The sequence below is a fragment of the Crotalus tigris genome, unplaced genomic scaffold (assembly GCF_016545835.1).
Source record: "Crotalus tigris isolate CLP2741 ecotype Arizona unplaced genomic scaffold, ASM1654583v1 scf7180000023589.2044511, whole genome shotgun sequence".
In the NCBI taxonomy this organism is placed as follows: Eukaryota; Metazoa; Chordata; class Lepidosauria; order Squamata; family Viperidae; genus Crotalus; species Crotalus tigris.
The window spans coordinates 2,022,456-2,044,511 of NW_024100062.1; the positions used below are offsets into that span (position 1 = coordinate 2,022,456).

Here is a 22,056-nt window from a genome sequence, read left to right on the forward strand (position 1 = left end):
GACTCCCACAAAAGTCATAAAATCGGGTTGAATACATCTGTGACTCACTTTACAACCACTGCAACTTATAACTGTAATGGGCAGACCCATTGTGGTCTTAAGGTGAAAATTACCCATATGTCTGTTTAATTCTGCAAAGATTTGTTGTAGCTGTTGCTGGGACAGTCCAAGGAGGGAAAAAGCTATCTTCCTTGACTAGTTGCTGTTCAGTCAAAGACTGAAAAGAAAAAAAAGCCTTCTCAGTCTATGACATTGATTGCATTTTGTGATAGCCACTTCCACAAACGAATTGCACAGTGGAGGAATACATATTCTTCTTTCTATACAAATTATTTCCCAGAAAACATGGCTGCCTCAATCCCAAAATGGGTGCTGCAATAGACATGGCCAGTCACAAAACTATATATTCATGGTTGACTAGTAATTCTATTCCTTTCCTTGCTCTCTAACTTTCCAGGATCCTTTCCACAAACTTTTTTCTCTCACACCAGTAATGCTTATGGAGACCCATGTGGAATCCAAGGATCTTCTAAAAATACAGATTTATATTTTTAATTAATTAAACACTAAAATATATTTGCTTTTGAAAAAGATAAAAATGGTAGGGCAGGGCAGAAAATCTGGTAGATATCTTCGGGAGCAAGTTAATGCTGATGAGTGCCACAATAGGGATTCTAATGTCACCTTTTCCTTTTCAAAAATGAGAGACTCCTTTGTTGTGCACTTCACTTTCTTTCCACCTTCACATAACAAGTTTCTGACAGATTATATATGAACAGTTCCAGATCTAAAACATGAAAGTGATTGCTCTTCGCCCTACACCTTTTCCCCTGGCTGTTAAGAAAAAATAATAATAATTGGGTTTAACTTCCTGTTCATTCCTGAACATTGGATTTAACAACAACAACAAAAAAAAGGCAAGCTTGTGGAAAAAAAGAAGTTGGTTGGAATATCATAAGAGACTCTGGGGTCCTGGTGATCTTTCTTTGGGTAGATGTAAAGTGGACTTTACTACTGTTTCTCTCCAACCACAAGATGAACTTTGTAATTTTGGGGAAGCTATAGGCCAGCTCATACAAATAATCCCTTCATTTGTTGATTACAATAAACCTGACACTCATTCTCTAAATACTTCCATTCCAGCTCAGTGGGAGCCTTTTTATTTCTTACAGAGACTAGTTACCAATATTAAGAAAAAATCCTGTAGTTGCAGTATCCCAAGGCAAATTGTCCATTTGCACAGCCTCAAAGTCCATCCTATATTAGGCATTTAAAGGCTAAGAGAAGAAAGTGGTTTAGTTTGTTTACACTAGGCAATGGCCTCTTGTTACTTTTTATATAGCCCCTAAGAGTTTTAATCTCAAATTGCTATTTATCCTGGATTTATTAAGTAAGTTAAAGGGCATGAAAAGGCAACTGACAGGCAAAATGCTGCTTTCTTCCTGCAAGAAAACTTCAAACTGGAGTTATTTTACCCAACTTGATGTTGTACAGAGGGTTTGTGATTATTTTTATCTTGAAGACATTCAGTGATTTGCCCACTGCATTCATAGTCAAGAGGAGGTTATAAATCAGGATAAAAGGAGTATCTACTAGCCTGAATAATCCTTAAGATCTTCAAAGGAAGGATCCCCTAAGAAAAAACTACTTCTAGTACTGAAATGTATGTTTCAATCCTTAATCACCATTCATGGCAGAGATGAGTGATCATCAAACCAGTAGTTCCACTAAACAAAACTTGCTGCATGCTAAACCAAGACTATAATCTCTGTATAACCCAAACTTTTGGCAGAATGCAGTATCTTACCACCATCATCATTTCAGATTTTGATTTGGGGTTGGCTTCATTCCTGTGCAAAGAAACATGAATTTTAGTATGATCCTGCTAAGCAAGTTGCATACTTGCCTTGATCATGGATTTCCAGATGTATGTGAGTGACTATTGTAAAATAGAGAAAGCAGTCTTCATCTGTATTTTTGTACACTATGGTTTTAAATTTCATAGCTCTACTAGAAAGGGACTTTCAAGCCCTAGAGATCAAAGTATTCATTTTAATGAGGGTCACATATCAAATCTTCAAAGAATAAAATAGTCATGGTAGAACACGTGTTAAACACAAGTTGTTGGAAAATGGATAAGCTTAAAAGACAGGTAATTTTTGCTCAGTTTTGGCCTCGGCATCCTACCAGCCTCATGGAGAAAGTGGATCCTTCAAAGCCTCAAGCTATATCCAAGTGACATAACTTGTGCAGGAAAGAAGTGGAGTCCCTGGCAATATTAGTTTTTTCTGGAATACTGTTCTTTTTATGAACAAATCACTATGCAAATGTTCATATTAAAACATTTATTTTGAGGGGTGGTGTGACATAATGGAGCATTTTACAGTTTGTGAATTCAACCACCACCACCACCACCACCACCAGAAACCACAAATATGGAAAACAGAGGTCAGGGTTCAGCTCAGCTCCCTCTCTCTGTTATTTGCTTTAACAGACTCCCTCCCTGCCCCCCAAAAGTCCTGAAGGCCAGAAAAAGACACTTGCTGGGAGGATTTGGGTGGAGAAAAGAAAAGAGGAAAAGGGGGAAAGGAATTCCACAAAGAAAAATGGGGAAGACTCCAGCATCTCTGGTCTCTGGATTCTTGAAGCAGGCCTGAGGCACCAGGTGTGAAGTTCCTGCTGGTGGATCAAAATTTGGCCCTATCAATCTTCGGTGAGTTGAAATCGAATGGATTTTTGTCGCGTGCAAACATTAGTGGCCACGTTTTCAGGAGGCTGAGGAGGCAGGCAAGCACTCTTCAGGCTACTGCCAGCTTCTGTGTGGTAGAAACAGAAACAGAGAGAACTATAAGGAGATAAAATGTCTGATGCAGCTCAGCCATCAAACTTGCAAATCTATGAGACTTTGGTCTTCCTAGAGTGGCTGTCATTCAACCAAAACAGATCAGAACGGTATCTTTTGGAGTATATGGAACAAGGAAGGGAGACAGATTGCCTTTTTTTAAAATCAGCATATGCCCTTCTCCTCTTGTGAATGAGACATAAACCAAAGAGATTTAAGACTTCTTTATATACTATTCATTGCTGAATTATACCTGCTACCATAAGAAGTAGGGACAACATAGATGACTTTGAAAATGAATTAAACCAATTGTGGCAGTGGAAGAAAAACTTATCTATAGCAACTGAAAAATGTGTGTATGCTAGATTTGGCTGAACACCAAGTAAGAAGTCTAAACAGGATCAAACCAACTGAAAATTAGTGTGAGGCAACTGAAAGTGAGCAACGCTTGAGAATGGTCCAATGTTACCTTGACAACACAACTGTTTATCCCCATTGCACCACAGACTATCAAGCTAAAGAGAGTGAAAAGAGAAAAAGGACTGACCAGTCCACTTTCTAATTATAGAGAACAATTCATCTAACAATATCAAGCAGGAATTATAGCATGGGGACATGGCGCTACTACCCATGGCACCTGCTAATATGCTGCTCTCCTTATAGCATCTGATAAGTACCTCAATTTTGCCTTGCCTCATTTCCCAAAGGCAGAACATACAACCGAATCTTCCCCACAAAATTGTAATAATTACCCTCACAAAATTCTACCAACCTATAGTCATCCTAATTGCTTGAAATTTGGTCAGTACTATGGAGGCAAATGTCAACTAATTGTATCTGAAAACAGTACAGGCAAAACAGCAATAGTATTTTTCCCCCCATAATTGAATAACAGCCCTGAAATTTCCTCACATCTATTGAAAAACATTTTTGCTTTCCTCATTTGAGCCAACGAGACAGGAATTTCACTGCAGATTAGACCTCAGATTGAAGTGGCAGCTTCTGTTTTGTCACAAAGTGAAACACACTATTTCCTGAAGCACCGAATCATTACTTGAATCCAACTCTGCAGTTAGTTCACACCTTGACTAATAGATTCGGATGCCTTGCTGTGAAACAACAAGGGTAAAGAGAAGGCTGTGATGAATGTGAGGATTAGAAGAATGTGAGGATTAGAAGTAAATGCAGAAAGCAATTCTATAACATTCCAGGTTCACTTTTAAACACAAAACATGTAACACAAGAATAATAGTCAGCTGGGCAAAACACATTCCAATGAGCAATTAATCTGAATTCATGCTTGCTGAACTCAATCATGTTGGGAAACACTGATGTACAGGGCAAAAGAGAGGTTGTGTTAATGTAAAGAAATTTCATTTTTCCTCATGGATACCTGCTCTTTTGAGTATTAATTTAGGGGAATGCATGGATATCTTAAGAGCCAGTTTGGTGTAGTGGTTAAGGCATCAGGCTAGAAACAGGGAGACCATGAGTTCTAGTCCTACCTTAGGCACAAAGCCAGTTGGGTGACTTTGGGCCAGTCATTTTCTCTCAGCCCTAGGAAAGAGGAAATGCCAAAACCTTTGCCAGAGAAACTTCAGGGACTAGTCAGGAAGTCTCCAAGAATTAGACATGATTGAACAGAAGGAAAAAATATGCATCTTGTGTTTGGCAAACAGGAAAAATTAGAGATTCTGCTGCTCTATTTCCAATTAAGTTTCTCTGCTGGAGCTGAAGCAAACAACCTTTTTACATGACTAGTTCCCCAGGATGACTCCTTTGGAGGACCTCAGTACCTATGCTAAATCAGTGGTGGGATTCAAATATGTGAACAACCGGTTCTCTGTGTGGATGCCACTTCCTGAAATCCATTCTGGGCCTGGGCAACAAAAAATTAGCTACTGGTTCTGCCGAAGTGGTACGAACTGGCTGAATCCCACCACTGTGCTAAACCCATTTAGTCCAGGATGCCCTTGAACCATCACAAATTAACAGAGAACATTCAGGATATTATGATTCCTGCTCAAAGAGCAGGTAGAACTTGTGGCTTGGAGGGCTTTTGTACTCAACATGGGGCTACCATCGAAGAGTATCTGGAAGTTTCAGATGGTACAAAATGCAGCATCACAGATAGTTATTATGCCCCTACAACAGCACATTGCACCTCTGCTCTGTGAGCTGCATTGGTTGTCAGTTTGCTTGAGTCCAACTCAAGGGACTGGTTTTGACTTTTAAAACCCTTCATGGTATGGGGACAGGTTATTTGAGGGACCACCTCCACCAAATTACATCTGCCTTTCCCATCAGGTCTGACAGAAGAGGAATACTGCAGATCCCATCCACAAGTTTCATGTGGTGGCACTCAGGAAACAGGTCTTTTCTGCTGTGGCACCTGCCATGTGGAACATCATTTCTGCCATCCCTGAGATGAGATTGGCCCCATCCTTGACCTCTTCTAGAAGTCATGGCTGTGTCAGGAAGCCCAGGGATCTCAAGGAAAAGAGAAATGATGAGATGGCTGCATTGTTTTTAGTAGCAATTCTCTCCACTATCTTGTAATTAATAGTATTGTTGAGATCTTTTAGTTGTTTTTTTTAACATTGGAGTTTATATTGTTTTTATTTTAAGCCACTTACAGATACTTTATTGTGAGATGGGTGGCTATTACATGTGACAGATATATATGTTTTCTTATAGTCAGATCACTTTCTCATTTAGATTTTGAGTTGCTTCTCTTTCTTCTTCTATAAAGGTTGAGAAAGTTTAATGAATTTCAAAGATTTCACACATACTCTGGGGAAATTTTTAGCTTTTATGATTTGAAGTCCAGACTGCTGTGTTAAATAACAGGCACATTTTCCAAAACTGCATCCAAGTACCCTTATGTCTGTATACAGAGTTATGCAATTCCTTGGTATATTTTTGAGCAAAAGCTAATGAAAAAACAGCCAAAAATGATAATACAGTTAAAAATACAGCCTAGTCCAACACATATTTGATGTTCTTATTTAGAGTATCACAAGACTTTTAACAGTGGGAAAGAGTGTGTTCTACCAATACTATTTCTTCTGGATGTTTAGAGGTTCACTGTAGTCAGTTCTCTAAGACAATTAACAGCAGGAATCTAGCCATCATGCTAAGGCGAGTTTGTAGACTATTTTCAAAATCATAGGCCTTAGATTCCGCATTTAATGTAATTGATATAGTGGAGGCTTCAACCTTCTTCTATGGGGCAGAAGGTTTCTGCCTCCACTATAGGCAGGCGGATCAGGGCTTGCATTGCAGGGGCATATCAATCACATTCCCTGTCAGTTCCAAGTCATATTACCGCTCACTCTACTCGCAGCGCCGCAACCTCTGCGGCATGGGCGACACAGGCGTCCATCAAGGACATCTGTAAGGCGGTGACATGGTCCTCGCCTTCACCTTTCATGAGGCATTATAAGCTGGATAGGTTTGCCTCCGCGGACACCGCATTCGGCCGGAGAGTGTTACAGCAAGTAGTGCCACAAAGTGGGACACAGGCTCAGACTGATTCCCTCCCATAGGGACAGGGCGGCTTTGGTATATCCCATTCGTGGATTCTCCATCTATCATGCTGGAGAAAGGGTGTTGTCTTACCTGAACGCCTTTTCTCAGCATGATGATGGAGAATCCACACCCACCCCTTAGTGTCCGACAGGTCCTGTGTCAGGGGTATGGGAGCCAACATGTCAGACTGTCATCAGCAGCTTCGCCTTCATCATGACTGGGAGGTCCCCTGGCCCAGGAGAGGCGTGGCAAGTTTAACAGACTTAGTCTAATTGGGCAGGAAGACAGAGTTAATTCTGATCATCTGAGAAACTAACACTTAAGTCTTCTTGGCTTATGATACAGCAGAGATGGAGTGACCAGACTCAAAAAGTTATAAGGTATCCTTTGAGAGGGAGATGATTAGTCTACACCTGAAGCAACTGGAATTCTTGACTAATTGCTTAAGAAATTATTCCAACACAATGTAAGGTGTTCTTACATGAAAACTGTTTTACCTCTGGATTTGAAGTAGAAAAATGCCATACCGACTCCATAGGATAGCCTTTATCAAGAGAGGATGGGAAGCACGTGCTCTCTTTTCGTGGAATTAGTAGCTTTTTATACTAATCATAGCATCAAATGGAGAATCTTGAATTATTTTCTAGGTTGAGGCTCAGAAGTATATTTCAATGGCTATGCTCTTATGCTTCAATGGGACACATGTGCTCCTTCAGATGTTGAACTATAATTCCCAAGAGCTCAAATCAATAAAACCAATTGGAAGGGATATTGCAGACTGAAGATCAATGCTATCTGGAAAGTCACAGCTTCCCGATTTGTCCACAAATTGTTGATTCAAGAAAGCATTGGCAGATAATTGCACTTTCCATAATTAGACATATCATGGTTCCATTTTATTCCATTTTTAAATTCCATAGAAGGCAGTTAACTTGAGTTTGTTCTGATCATTTTGACTGCCCTATTCTACACTTTTCCATCAATACACAAAGGACATCCCATTCCTTATCCTCTTTCCATTTAATCTAAGTAAGAGACTCATTAAACTAGCAATCAATCTAGGCAAGATGGAGATTCAGCTGGGGGCAGGGATGATCTGTCTACCTACTAGGCCATCTTCTGCTTCTTCTGATGACAATTGGATATCGTCTAAAAGACATAATCTCTAATTCTGCATACTTCTCCAGGTTGCCTTCCATCCATTTTAAGCTAGTCTGCAAACCGTAACTCAGTCTGAATAGCCAGGCATGCTATGTTATAACTATAGATGTACTACAAAACTCCATATTGCATTAATACACATTATGTGGGTCTTCCTATAGGAAAAAATGAAAGTCCAAAATACTGCAAAGATAATTAATGTGAATTAAAAAATAAATACCGCAAATACCATATTATACTGACTGCCTCCTATAATCAGTACAGAGACCATCAGTCAGTCCCATTACTATTTTAGGGTTCCAGATTTCCTTTCTTTGCCTTATGTCATGATGATGTACATGGACTCCAGCAATTGACACTCTGACATCTTGTTCTCAATGAATGTTGGTTTAGCTGAGGGACCTGGTTAAGGAACCAGGCTAGAAAGCAGGAGAGCATGAGTTCTCATCCTGCCTTAGCCATGAAAGCCAGCTGGGTGACTTTGGGCCAGTCATTCTCCTTCAGCCCAACTCATCTTACAGAGTTGTTGTTGTGGGGAAAATAGGTGGGGGAAGGTGTTTTCGATATGTTTGCCACCTTGAATTATTTTTTAAAATAATAAAGACCGGATACAAATAAAATGAATAAATAACAAATAGCTCTGGGCCTCATAGCCCCAACGCCTTTCAAATGTTCAGATAGAAAGTGAAACATGGGAACATGAGCTGCAACAGAAGTCACAAAACTTTGTATCTTCCAGATGGTCATAATTTTGAGACCAAATTCCCTAAAGAAATTACCCTGCTGATTCCAGAGAATGCTGAATGGATTGGTGCAACCTCTGTAAGTAAAGCTTCACATCTTCATATTCTCTGAGAATATGGTAATAGACAGCAAGTGACTTTTCTTGTTTTCTATTTACCTTTGGGGAGTAAAAGTTGTCAAGCTCAGAATCCTCTTCCTTCTGGATTCATATACTTTCTGCATGTGGGTGTTTGACTGTAGACCTTCGAGATTATCCAGCTTAGGAAACAGACTCCACAAAAAGACTAGAATTAACTTTGTTCATATAGAACAGGAGTCTCCAAGCGTGACTGGTTGAGGAATTCTGGGTGTTGAAGTCCACAAGTCTGGAGACCTTCAATATAGCCTATATTAGCAGAATCTTGTAAGTCCAACTGGGTTTTCTTTCCTTGACTCTTATACCTCAAAGAGTCAGAAAGGAGACAGCTGGAAGCTCCTCTTACTATTACCTCCTTTCCAAGAGCCCAAAGAGTAATTCTGCCCTTTTTATTTTGTAATGTTTCCACTTTTGAATATTTCCCTCAAGGCCATCTCTATGGCTCTCTACAGGCTTCAGTGCAAGAGGCAGTATGTCTTTCAAAACAAGGCCCCGGAGTGGTAGAGCCTCTTTTGCACCCCCCAAGTTTTTTTGGGGGGGGTGAAAGGAGTGCTCCCACGGAGTTCAGACTTGTCTCCGCTTCCCAGCTGTTTTTGTCCTCAGGGACAAAACGAGCCGCTGCAAACACCTCCGTGCTTAAAGAGAACTGGTGAGTTTTTTTTTTTTTTTTTTATAAACGGACAGCTGAGTAGAGGATTTAGTTTTTGCTTTCTTTGACTTATTTGGATTTTAAGTTTTAAGACTTGTTTCTATTTTTATTCTCTCTTTTTATTTTTTTTTTTCTTTGTTGAAAGGGAAAGTAAAATGGCGATCGGCAAATCTCTCGGTATTTTTTTTCTGGAAGTTAGAATGCTGACCGGCAGGCTTTTTGGTGTTTCTCTTTCTTTCCTTTCCCTTTCCCTTTTTATTTTCTTATGATTGGAATGGTTGTTTTTGGTATCTCTAATTATTTTTTTTGGGAACGGACTTTTTCTATTTAATTATTTTTTTTTCTCTTCTCCCCCCCCCTTTTTTTTCTTTGAACTCCCTTCTTTTTATTGTAATGACCCTTTTTTGAAGGACTTTTTTCTGTTTAATTTTTGCAATTTTTAAGAAGGAGTAAAGCTTTTTTTTAATTCCTTTTCTCTTCTTTTTTTTTTCTTCCCTTTTTTCTTTTTATTATAATGACCTTCTTTGGAGGGAGTTATGATTTTTGAAGGAATTTTTATAATTTTTTAAGAAGGACTAAAGGTTTTTCTTTAAGATGGCTCCAAAGCGTCCAGGGATTTCTACAGCTTCTAAATCAACAGTTTCACCCTCTTCTGGGGGTCAGCTAATAACTATGAAGGATTTGCAAAACATGCTGGGAGATGTTATAATTCAAATTAGGGCAGAAATGAAAAAGATTTTAGAGGAAAATAATAAGATCTTGAGACAAGATTTTGTTTTGGCTTTAGAAGGAGTTGCTTCTGTTCTTGAAAAGGGGAACTCCCATGTGGAAGAGGTAGCTGAAAAAGTGGACATAATGGAGGGGAAAATTGAAAGTATGGAAAAAGAAATGGAAAATGAGATTCTTATGCTTCAATATGGACAAATGGAATATGCCTTAAGAATTAGGGACCTGGGAGAGTCTTTGCAAGGAGATCTGAAAGAGATGGTTGCAAAGGACTTTGCATTGATTTTGAATAAAGAAAAAGAGGGAATACTTAGTGAAATTGAAAAATTATTTAGGGTTAACTCTGTGGTGGCAGCACAGAAGAATCTGCCAAGAGATGTGGTAATTTACTTTGGTACAAGATCTTTACGCAATGAAATTGTGCAAGCCTATTATAAGAAGAGATTTCAAATTGCTTCACAAGATGTTATAATTTTTAAGGAGATCCCATCTAAAATTTTAAGAAGAAGAAAGAAGTTTGCTTTTCTAGCAAATGAACTTAAAAAGAGAAAAATTTTATTCAGATGGGATGTTCCGACTGGAATGGTGGTGAACTACCTGGGGACATGTTATAGACTTAATACTGTTTCTCAAGCAAAAGATTTTTATACTTCGGTCCTGGGGGTATGTGCATCGCCATCTATTAAGTTTAAAGCTTTGGAAGAAAAGAATGTAGAATTACAGTTTGAAGAGCCTATATTTATGAAAACTGGCGAATCTTTGTGTGAAAGGCCTCAACAAGTCCAGGTTGAGGAGCAGAAGACAACTTGTGCAGTATACAATTCCAAAGAAAAGCAGCAACAGAAGAAGGTTAAGGAAGTTTCATATTCAGTGGTCTCTGAATCTCTGGGAGATGTTAGACCTACAAAGTCTTTGGAGCAATCTTCAAGGGTGGAATTGCTGTCTGAAATGGAAATTGGGAAATCTCAGTTTGAGGGGCATCAACAAGAGAGGAACGGGCAGAGGATAACTTGTACAACTTACAATTGTAAAGACCAACACAAGGAGGAATTCAAGGAACCCTTACCTATATTGGCTTCGGAGTCGATGGGAGATTCAGGAATTTTGGAGCAGTCTCCTAAGGCAGAACTTGCAGCATTTCTTACGAGTTTGATACAAGAATGGAGAATGGAAATGGAAGATTGGAAGAATGGAGAATGGAAAAAACTGGAATGTGAATAATTAATAATAATACTAATATAATTGAGACTGATAAGGATGCAGTTTCTTACGGATGGAATTTGTTATTGGTGAAGATTGAAATGTTTAATGTGTTTATTATGGATAGGCGTATAAGGGAATTTTGTTGTTTTAAGTTTTGAACCTTTAATGATAATATTGTTTAAATTTGTGTTTTGAAGGGATTATAATTTGCTCATTTTAGTGAGGGGATTCTAATGTTTTAAATTTTAAGTAATGTTTAAATTTTTGTTTTGAAGGGAGTATAACTTGTTCAAGTTTTAAGTATGCTTAAATTTGGTTTTTAAATATTATTAATATTTTTAAGAGAAAATAATTTGTTTAATTAAATGTCTAGATTTGTTTAGGAAAGAAAGTAATGTTTAAATTTGTGTTTTTGGAGGGAGTTTATATAGAATGATGATTGTATTTAGATTTGTTTAGGATTTAAAAGTGTTTCTAGTTTTCAAATATTATTATTAATATTTTTAAGAGAAAATAATTTGTTTAATTAAATGTGCTTAGATTTGTTTAGGACTTATAGGTTTTTTAAGTTTTTTTCTTTTTGGATAGGAGAGAAGATTATGAAGATTGAAGGAAATATGTATTTACTTTAAGTTTTTTAAGAGTATTTAGTTTTAATGGTATAACAAAGGTTTATATGTTTATTTTTTCGTTTTAGGATAAAGAAAGAGGGAGAAATTAGATTTTACACTATAGTTATAGATATTCAAAGAAAGTAATGTTTAAATTTGTATTTTTGGAGGGAGTTTATATAGAATGATGATTGTATTTAAATTTGTTTAGGTTTTAAAAGTGTTTTAAGTTTTTTTTTTTTTTAATTAAGCCTGTACTCAGCTCTGGGAAGTCCAGGGGAGGGTTTGGGAGGTTGGGAAGGGGGGGGGTGAGGTATGGTTGGCGGGGGTATGGGAAGGGGATTTGTTTTTGTAAAATTTAAAAAATTTTCAATAAAAAAAAAAAAAACAAGGCCCCGGAGACATGAGTAGACTCTAGTTTTTTGTGCTCTGCTTTTGATCTTCCCACTAGTAAATGTTTGTCAACTGTACAAGCAGGATTCTGGATTGACAAGACTGACTCAACATCTAGGATGTTCCTACTTTTCTGCAGTCTGATCTCCATACCACCTCCACCCTATATGAGAAGGCAAATAGCCAAAGAGAATAAAGAGCCCTATTAAAGAGCCTTCTTGTAATGTGGGGAATATTCAGCTGTATCAAGTGTCTTCAAGCTGCAATCATACTGCCATCTCAACACAATGTGAGATTATTTTCAACTAAATAAATTTAGGATTATGTTATTCTCTATCACCTTGCAGAAGTGTTTTATTTTTCTCCCTCTTCTTTTGGGATTCTGCATTAAATTTTGGAACCTGTTCTTCTTTTCATAATAATTTACAAATCAACAAAAGTGTGATTTTTCAGTTCAATAGGCCAGTTGTGGGTATTTGCTGATATTATTGCTTAGCATACAATTTGCAACATGAATGTATGTATGTCTGTATGTATATAAGAAAATTGGCCCCAACGAATGTATTTAGGTTTGAAACCTTCAGCTGCAATCATGCCTGTCAGATGACACCACACATGTGCCAGTCAACTATTTCAGTCCAACCATTTTGTGGCAGGATAATGTCTACAGAGACATCCAAATGGGACAACATCACTACCTACACTAGGTGCTTTGAGCTGGCATCCTCTAGATGTGTATAGCGCACATCATCCCCAGCCCAAGCAGTTATCTATGATCTGGTGGTATTATCATTGTTGTTGTTAATGCTCAGTCGGCTAGATGTTTAGACTGAATTTGGAATATCTGCCCCCCTATCAAGTCCTTCCCAAGGACCTAAAGTAGACAGTAATAGTATTAAAGGTATTAGGCTGTAAGCTGTTCCAGTTGAAACTGCCTTTTGCAATTGACTGATGGTGATTTTTGTCAATGCCAATGGTGTTGATGCTTTAGATGTTTCAGAATTGCATCCAGGGTGCCTATTACTATCGGTATTATCTTTCCTTTCTTTTGCCACAGTCATTCTAATTATTATTTTTTACCACTATGATTCAGACAATAATCCATTTGAACCAGTTTGGTGTAATGGATAAGGCACCAGGCCAGAAATCAGGAGACTGTGAGTCCTAGTCCTAGTCCCACCTTAGGATCAAAGCTAATCAAGTGAACTTGGGCTAGTCACTAATTCTCAGTCCTAGGAAGCAGGCAATGGCAAACCACTTCAGAAATCTTCCCAAGAAAACTGCAAGGACTTATAAAGGCAATTACCAGAAATCAGCACAGATTTTGAGGTATAAAAAAAATTCAATTGGATCCAAAACAGAATCAAAGAGAAAGGCCAAACATTCTCTTTCCCAGCAGGGGAAGGTCAGCAATTAATATTAATATTTATCAGTTATAAAGCACTACTATTTCCATTGTGAAATCAATGGCAATAGCGAGGAAAATAACTCATACAGCTGAATTTGGTACTATAACCACAGAAAGAGTCCCGGGAAGGCTACAAATATGGAAAACTTGTTGGCATTTTCCTTATCATTCTTTCTTATTGTTTTAAAAATATTTCTTTCTTATTCTCATATTCTCTCATTCTTTTTTCTCTCTTTAAAAAAACTAATCTTCAAGATGCTTCTCTGTCATGCTTCTGGACTTATCTGAATTCTAAAATGACTTTTAAACACTTTAAATAAATAAAGATGTTGGCATTTTGCGAGGTAAAGTGTCAACCTACAGTATCATGTTTATTTCCTAGAATTCCTGCATCAAGAATATTCTTTTTATGAACTATAGCAGTATTTTCCAATCTGGAAGATGTCTCAGTTTCAACTCCCAAAATTCTGCAGGCAGCATGAGGAATGGGGAATTCTGGGAGTTGAATCCAGACATCTTAACTGGCCAAGGTTGAGAAACAATGAACTAGAATATTTCATTGTGCCCCGTGGGCAAAAGTATATCATGTGTAGGTTCAGAGTTTACTTCTTTTACTTAGGTTTCAGGGCAGTTTACTTTTTTATATAAAGCTCCCTCAAGTTGCATTCCACTTCTGGTGACTTTATAGCATGTTCATGTCATGTCTTTCCTTGGCAAGAATATGCCAGAACTGTCTTTGTTTTCTAGAATGTTTTTCTCCACTCATTCTCATTTACAGGGCTGGGCTATGCATGTGTGGTCCTCATCAAACTAATAACTAGTTCAATATCTGCTTAGATTTTTCAAGACCAGTCAAGGTTGGCTAAGTGCTGCCACCTTCTATAACTTGTCTTCTAACAAATAAGAATTTTGTAATTGGACAAACCCTCCATAACATCCATTCTATGAATATACCCACAACACGTTCTTGTAGTTCAGGCCCCAAATTGCTCCCAAATAGAAGGAACTTCATAAAACAATGTAATCCTTCATCATAGATCATCTGAGGTTCCTTCATTTTGCAGCTTGGAACCTTTAAGCCATTGGCCAAATATATTATGTATAACAGGATAAGCAATGGTCCAATCACGTTGTTTGCACAACAGCATTTGATAACAATTTGCAATTCAAACAAGTTGTGTAGCAACTATGCAAAATTTCAGATCAGAAGACTTTGTGCAAAGGAAAAAAAATGAAAATGAGTGCCATCCTTGAGCCTTGTCAGGATCATATGCCATGTGGGCAGAATTTGCCTGCAATACTGCATTATAACCACTGCACCACCAGGGCTCCAAGGAAGGTAGCCAATGCAGAAAGAACCAGCATGTGATCAATTAAAAGTTGGGCAAAAAATGCCCACAAGTCTGGAGCCTTTCTAATTGTCTCTGATCTCTAGCTAAGCTTTTCCTTTCAGCTGCCCAACATTATTTTTACTCCATCTATTCAGGACATATAAATATAGTCACTCTATGGATAACCCAACTCAAAAGCTGACTATCTCCCACAAGGTTTCATTTCAGAAGACTATCAACGATAGAAGAAATCAACTCAACTTCTCTTGTTCAATGCTGCATCAACTGAAATGCAAATAGGTCATACAATGTACAGAGCTGGCTAATGTCTCAGCAGTGAATTGGCACTGTGACCAGAAATCCTTGGTGGGAGGGTAGAGATTGAATTAGCACATCTGCCAACCCAATGAAGTCTGCCAAATATATTTTCAAGTACAGAAATAAGGCTGAAACACAAATGTTTTGGGAGAAAAGAATCAAGAGGCACAATTGGAAATCTACGTGTATTCACAAATTTGACTGTTCCTGGTGACTTTGTCGACATGCAGGCTTCTTGCCCCTGACTTCTTCCAAGCCAGCTAGTTGGTTATTTGGCTTTCTACCCTAACTTGTTAGTTCATCTTGGATTTTCTGGTGATCTTCTTTCTAAGTACTAGTTTGATTTTGCTTAGCTTTTCAAGATCAGCCAAGGTCAAATATGCTGCCATATTTGGGGCAGAAATTGCCCTATTGCCACCTAAAATTGGCCCTCAGTGTGAGAAGGAAAATGGAAAAAAGAAGACAGAAATGAAAGATGACAACTTGCTTGGCAACTTAATCAAAAAATCAAATACTGGAAAGGGTCTTTTTCTGACTCTAGAATTTTTCCAGTAAACTCCCTCTCCAAATATTTAAATAATGGTGCACTGATACAGATTTTAAAAATAACAACTTATCCACTCCAGTGAAATCTGCTCTTTTAAGCAACTGCTTCACAGCAGCTATGTTTGAACAACACAACTGACTCAGTAATCCCCGATCAACTGACCTACTGTCATGCACTATCAATGCAGTCTTGAACAGTCAGCCAAGAGTCATTTGAAAAATATATATTTAAATATATATCACAAATAATATGACTTGGATTGGCATACCATATTTACAGCCCCCTTTTCCATCCCGGTGTGACCATAGAGGTGTGAAGGAAAACCAAACCATCCCAGGAGATTGTATTTAGGGAAGACCAAAGAAAGAAGGTCCTCTCAAAGATTCATCTCAATCATGGACAACAGAAAGGACAATTAATGCTCAGGCAATATTACTGGACCAATGATTCTATTAGCTCCAAATCAATCCTGGAAAAATGGGTGGATTGATTCACTATGGTCCGTAGTTTGCAGAACATATTAACATTCATCACACATCCATTGATTAAGTCAAACATATAAGGTAAGCAGGAGGACTATTAATGGAGAACAAGGCCAAGCCTTACTACACTGTCTAATCTAAATAACAATTTTCCACAGCAGTTCAAGCATGGCATTTACTACTACAAGAAGTTCTGGAAACCATACTTACGTCCTTCATACTTAATTTGAGAGAACTGCCCAGAATGGCTCATTGCTGATAAACCTCTTAAATCAATGGTCTTATATGATAATGCCAGATTATATTTTTACTGCTTGAGTAATGGACCCCACAGAATATAAGCCAGTGCCTTCCTTGTGTTAGTTTGACTGATCTCCTTGAATTCTGCCAAAAAGCAAATGAGGCTGCACCATTTCAGAGCAGTCTTTGAAGACTGCACCAAGAAATTCAGCGAGTGACACATGACTTGTATCCTACAAACTTACAAATTGAGTTATACAACAAAAATGTCATGTATGAGAAGATTTGGGGTATGAACAGTGGATCATGTGGGATGAGAGTTAGATAATATTAATATTCTTCTGTGAAACACTTTTGGGGTTTGGGGGGAAAACAAGCCTGGTTGCTAATCAGATCACTCCCACTCCCAGTTTCAATTTGTCTTCCAACTGATTGAAAAAAAATATATTAATTTTAAGTCTGATGAAATGCAAAATTTGCAACTCTTTTGAGTATAATCAAAACATGCCTTATTAATTTAAGCACTGAAAAGAGGTCGTAAAAGTTTCAATCCCATGATTATACCATAGCATCAAAACAAAAATGAATCAAAAAGCACCTTTTTAAATTTCCTGGTAATACCTCAACAACTTGAATGGGAACTCTGAATAATTTGGTAAACTTTGCCACGCGCATTAATATGCATATTTTCCACTTCAGCCAAAAGAACAAAGGGTTGAGAATGTTTTCGTGACCCTCCAAAATCAAGATGAAATAATGCAGGAGCCAAATTTCCAACCATGGTGGCTGTTGGCTCTCAGGTTGGAGCCTCAACAAAGCCTGAGAGCACTGTAGTATGGGGAAACTGTTCTGACTAATCTCCTGTCCCTTTTGTTATGCTGAGTAGCATCGGCTCTGCAGCATAGATTCGTTGCCTTTCAAAGCAACATGAGATCAACTTTATCAAATCTACATGTCACCGACTCAATCCTGGCAATACATTTCAGCTATCAACAGGAAATGAGCAAAAGGAAATTCGGACAACCATTTCACTTAGAAGCTAAAGATAGAAAGAAGCTTTTGCTCACTCTACAGCTGCTAGAGATCAAAAGCTCTCCCAGCCTCCATTCAGGCAGAGAACCATCTTGATTTGCACAACCAACTTCTCAAGCTGTAAAACTTTGATATTCCTGAACCCAGGAGTTTCATTCGGAACTGGACCTCAGCTGGCAAAGTACAGAAACCAATAGGAGTGAAATCCAGCATACCTGAACCCAGGAGATCAAGCTATTCCCCCTTCTTTCCATATGCCAGACAGACGGGGCAGGCACATCACTCACCAGAACACCTGAGCCATAATTCAAGGTGTATGTGGGGGGGGGAACTTCTTGTAACACTGACTGAGTGTAGTTACGGAATATTTTATTTTACACAATATAACAACATAGAGTTGTTGAGATTTTACAGCATTTGCCTAAAAATGAAGGCAACACCATTACCACGGGGGGAGGGTGGGGGGAGAGAGGGAAGAAAAAGACACTCAAGATTGCTTTTAAAAATATTCTTTTTTGTATCATGATTGATCCATTAAATGGTTGGTGTAGAGGAAAGACAAATGGCCTCCATACAAGGCCTTTTCTGCCCATGCGCTTTTGTTCTTGATCTGCCACTGGAGAACCAAGATGCCAATCCAAGGAAAAAGGAAGGCACTAGCGTCATTTCGTGCTTTTTCCTTGATCACTTTTTTTTTTAAAAAATGAGCTCTTTGAACAAGATATTTGCCTTCGGTTGTTATACTAAAACCAAGAAAACCCAAATGGGAACAAGTGGAAGGGCCTGGTGGTTTGAGCCCAACTCTGCCCAAAAAACAATAAGGGTGGAAAATGCAAACTGCTGGAATGGATACATGTTTTCCAATAATGTTTGGAGGATGGGGTACTCCATACTTTTTTTAGTTTAGAAAAAAGAAAATCACACATCACAGCTGATCACACAGTGCTTTCCAATATCCACTCAGAACTTGAGAAAGTTGCTTTGCCACTATCCACATTGGAACAGTCTGTCTGCATTAGCATCCCATTCATAGACAAGCTCCGCTTAGACCAAAATCCACCTGCATTTGAGGAGTTAATATAACAATGGTATTCCATTAATTCTCCATTCAGGGAGTACCTGCGTTTTGCCCGGGATGGGTCAGCTGGCAAAGTGAGGACCTTACTTGACTTGGCTTGTGCTCTTTTGTACTGGGAGCCCCCTTTGGCATAGTCTGGGGTTTGGCTAGCCAACTGCAGAGCAGTTGAGTTGTTGCGATTAGTGTTCTGGGATTCTAGGCTGGTAGCGGCACCTTCGCTTGGCGGTGGAGGATCACTGCTGGGCTTTGGCATGGACTTACGCTTCAGCTTTTGGGAAGTGGGAGGGCCAGGAGTCCACATGGGAGGCAAAGAGGAGGTAGCAGTGGAGGAGTCCTGGCTGCAGCAGGCTTCCGACGACTGTGCCACACTGTCGTTGCTGACTTTGCAGCACTGCAGGCTCTCCTCATGCCCCACGGCCTGCTTGGACCCAGACTGGGGCATGACGGCTCCACTGCACCCCTGGGCCTGAGCCCCGTTGGTCTGGGAGTAAACGTTGCTGACCTTGGTCACCTTGTGGTGCCCGCCGTTGTTACACACCTTATAGCGAATCATGAGGATGATGATGAAGACCAGGACAGAAGCCACGATAATCCCTCCGATTATGATGATCATGGTCCCACCCAGGAACTGGGACTGCATGAAATGGCAGCGCACGTAGTCCTGCTCTGTCGTGAACTGGGTGCACCCCACCACGCGAGTAGCTGTCAAGGAGGTGATGCCATCGTCATAGATTGCTAAGACACACAAGTCGTACATCGTCCCCGCAGCCAAGTTGTTGACCAGGAAGGTCTTGCTCATGGGAGGTATCATTCTACAAGATGATAGGATAAGACATAGATTAATACACTGGATAGAGAGGATATACCATGAAGTGGATCTCCAGATGCTCTGCCCAAGCCTGCTTTCCCAATGCCTCCTAGCTGTGATGGGAGATGCAGTCCCAATAAAACTGAGAACATAGGATGGAAATGAACTTTTGTTTTTCCTTTTCCATTTGACACAATAGTCAATCTAAATAAAGCAGAGTTTGACACTAGGTTAAATAAGGACAGGGAAAGTGAAAACTATTGCCAGAGCACTGGAAGATTCCCCATGTACTGTACTTCCTCCTCAAAAACATACTCTGTTGCCAGACATTATGTCTCTTGCCCCAGGTTATCAAACATAAATCTAGGGCTCTCAGTGTTTTAAATATGCACTAGTCCATGGCACAGTAGAAAATAGCATTTCAATATAGTCTATAGATGGGATGTTTTCTCAACTATTCAAAACAATCCACCGTTGATTAAAAATGCTGAAGCAATTCCAAATCATACTGAAAGCATCCATCTAATATAGGAATAAAGCAAATCCGGATGAAAGGAAAGATATTATCCAAAGCTCAGGCTAGTGTGAAAGGCAGGAAGAGGCCAAAATAATTACGTACACTTCTTGCTTTCATGTTTCCTTTAGAATATAGAAATTCTTCCATTTATTAAATTTAAGTACGCAGCTCCCAGAGTTCCCCAAAGTATTCTTCAAACAGTTATGTTGAACTGTAAGCCTGCATAGAGGCTCATGCTTTTTTTTTTTTTTTTTTTTTTTGAAACTTTGGAAACAAGGCCCAGGGGCAACCTAAATGGGCTGGGAGCTGCTTAGCTACCACCATCGTTTCTCCTCTTGCTTCTCGTGAGCTCAGAAGCAAGTTTGATTAGATATTTAATTATTTATTTATTCATACATTTGTTCATTTGATATATTTAGCTGCCCTCCTCAGCACGGAATTCATAGTCCCTCAGTCTCCATCCTAATCCATATGCATTGCTCTTCCTGGAGTGGAAAGAAAGTAAATGTGATCTCCACAACCACTTTCTAAGGCAGGGGTCTTCAAACTTGGCAACATTAAGACCTTTGGATTTCAACTCCCAGAATTCTAGGAGTTGAAGTCCACAAGTCTTAAAGTTGCCAAGTTTGAAGACCCCTGTTCTAAGGGATGAGTTGGTAGCATCTTTTCCCCCAGATGAACAAATAGATCTCTAGAGCTGGGGTTAAGCAGCAAAATTAATTCCAAGGCTTTGTTCTGTGCTGGAATTATAGTACCTGAACTGTTACACTGTCTTTATCCCAGCTTATAGAATCAAATATCCCCCTTCCATCTGTGAGAGAGTAGTGCATGCACACAACAGGTGACCAAACTCCAGACCAAAGTGGCCCCAAGGACATTCTTAGAGTTATTAAAAAGCCAGGATCGGAGATTCAATTAAAATCTTATTTTATACAGCAGCGTTTCCATATCAACAGAAGAGAATATTTGTAAATCAGGATTGAACAGTGGGACCCTTAGTGCTCTCTGAGCTTAGTTGTTTTCTTGCAGACTTTTCATTACCCAGCTAGTAACATCATCAGTGCACTAATGATATTAGCTAGTTGAGTAATGAAACATCTTTCCCACATACCACTCTTCTATTTCTGTCTTTTTATTTATATACTTTTAAAAGTATTAACAGTAACTATACTTTAATCTCAATCATCCTTGCACATATTTTGCTTAAATGATCAGAAAATGATATGCTTATTGCAACCCCCTCACCACCATCATCTTGATTTGGTGTTTTTTAAGTGGGGGGAGGGGTTGTTCTTGATTCTTTTAATCTGCAGGACCAACTCCCATCCAAGGATATGGCATTTTTAAAAAAAAGATATTAAACGACAAACTATTCTTGTACTGTAACTGCTCCATTAATAGTTTTCAGAGCAAATCTCTGTTTAACAAATCAAAATCGTTGCCTGCATGCTCTTTTCCTCTCTGCCTGCCCCAAATGAGATTGAATAATTGGAATTTTCCTGAGAGGCAAATACAGTCATCTTTTTTTGGAACTGTTTCTACTGTCATCCCAAACAGAGGGTATTAATGTCTTCTTAGCAGTCTAGCTAAGTTAACCAGATTACCTTGAAGGATTAAAGTTCAACAAGGATTTATACAAAAATAAAAGAAATTTAAATAAATAAGACTTCAAGGCTGAAAACTACACTGCCCTTTGCCCATAAAAGAGGACAATCACCCAGGCCTCACTCTGGACTGAAGCCAAGGTCTAATAGCTCTCATTTATTTATTAATTGATTTAAAAAAAAAAAAACAGATCTTGCTTTTCAGTTTGCTAAAATTTTCAGACTTGCTTAGAACATTCACAAATAACCAGAACATAAAAACAGTAATGAATCTAACAGCCCGACGAAATAAAATTCTCTGTTTTAATAGACCACCATCAGCTGTTCTTAACATTTGGGCAGGAACATATGGAGGCATATTATCATCTAGGTCAGGGGTAGGGAACTTTAGCTCTTTTAGGACCTGTGGACTTCAATACCCAGAATTCCTGAACCAGCCATACTGTCTCAGGAATTCTGGGAGTTGAAGTCTACAAGTCATAAAAGAGCCAAGGTTCCCTACCCCTGATCTAGTTTATACTCCTAAGCCAGGGATCTTCAAACTTGGCCCTTTTATGACTTGTGGACTTCAACTCCCAGAATTCCTCAGCTAGGCATGCTGGCTGAGGAATCCTGGGAGTTGAAGTCCACAAGTCATAAAAGGGCCAAGTTTGAAGACCCCTGTCCTAAGCAATCAAGAATTTTAAAAGTCAGTT

General features: G+C 38.9%; 1 protein-coding gene across 1 annotated transcript; it reads right to left on the reverse strand.

The window, feature by feature from the left end:
* Positions 1-2,175: 2,175 nt before the first annotated feature.
* LOC120297146 (leucine-rich repeat and fibronectin type-III domain-containing protein 5-like) lies at positions 2,176-20,268 on the reverse strand. The gene is made up of 2 exons (XM_039319434.1): positions 18,520-20,268; positions 2,176-2,816 (listed from the first exon to the last, which is right to left on the reverse strand). The coding sequence occupies exons 1-2, from the start codon at positions 19,241-19,243 to the stop codon at positions 2,704-2,706; spliced, it is 837 nt and encodes a 278-aa protein (XP_039175368.1). The 5' UTR covers positions 19,244-20,268; the 3' UTR covers positions 2,176-2,703.
* Between the last annotated feature and the right edge of the window lie 1,788 nt (positions 20,269-22,056).

Bases quoted from the DNA above. Each gene is read 5' to 3' on its own strand.
- LOC120297146 (XM_039319434.1), bottom strand. From the start codon at position 19,243: ATGATACCTCCCATGAGCAAGACCTTCCTGGTCAACAACTTGGCTGCG. The intron at 2,817-18,519 runs GTAAGGTCCTCA...TCTACCACACAG, and splicing joins AAGAGCACAAGCCAAGTCAA to AAGCTGGCAGTAGCCTGAAG.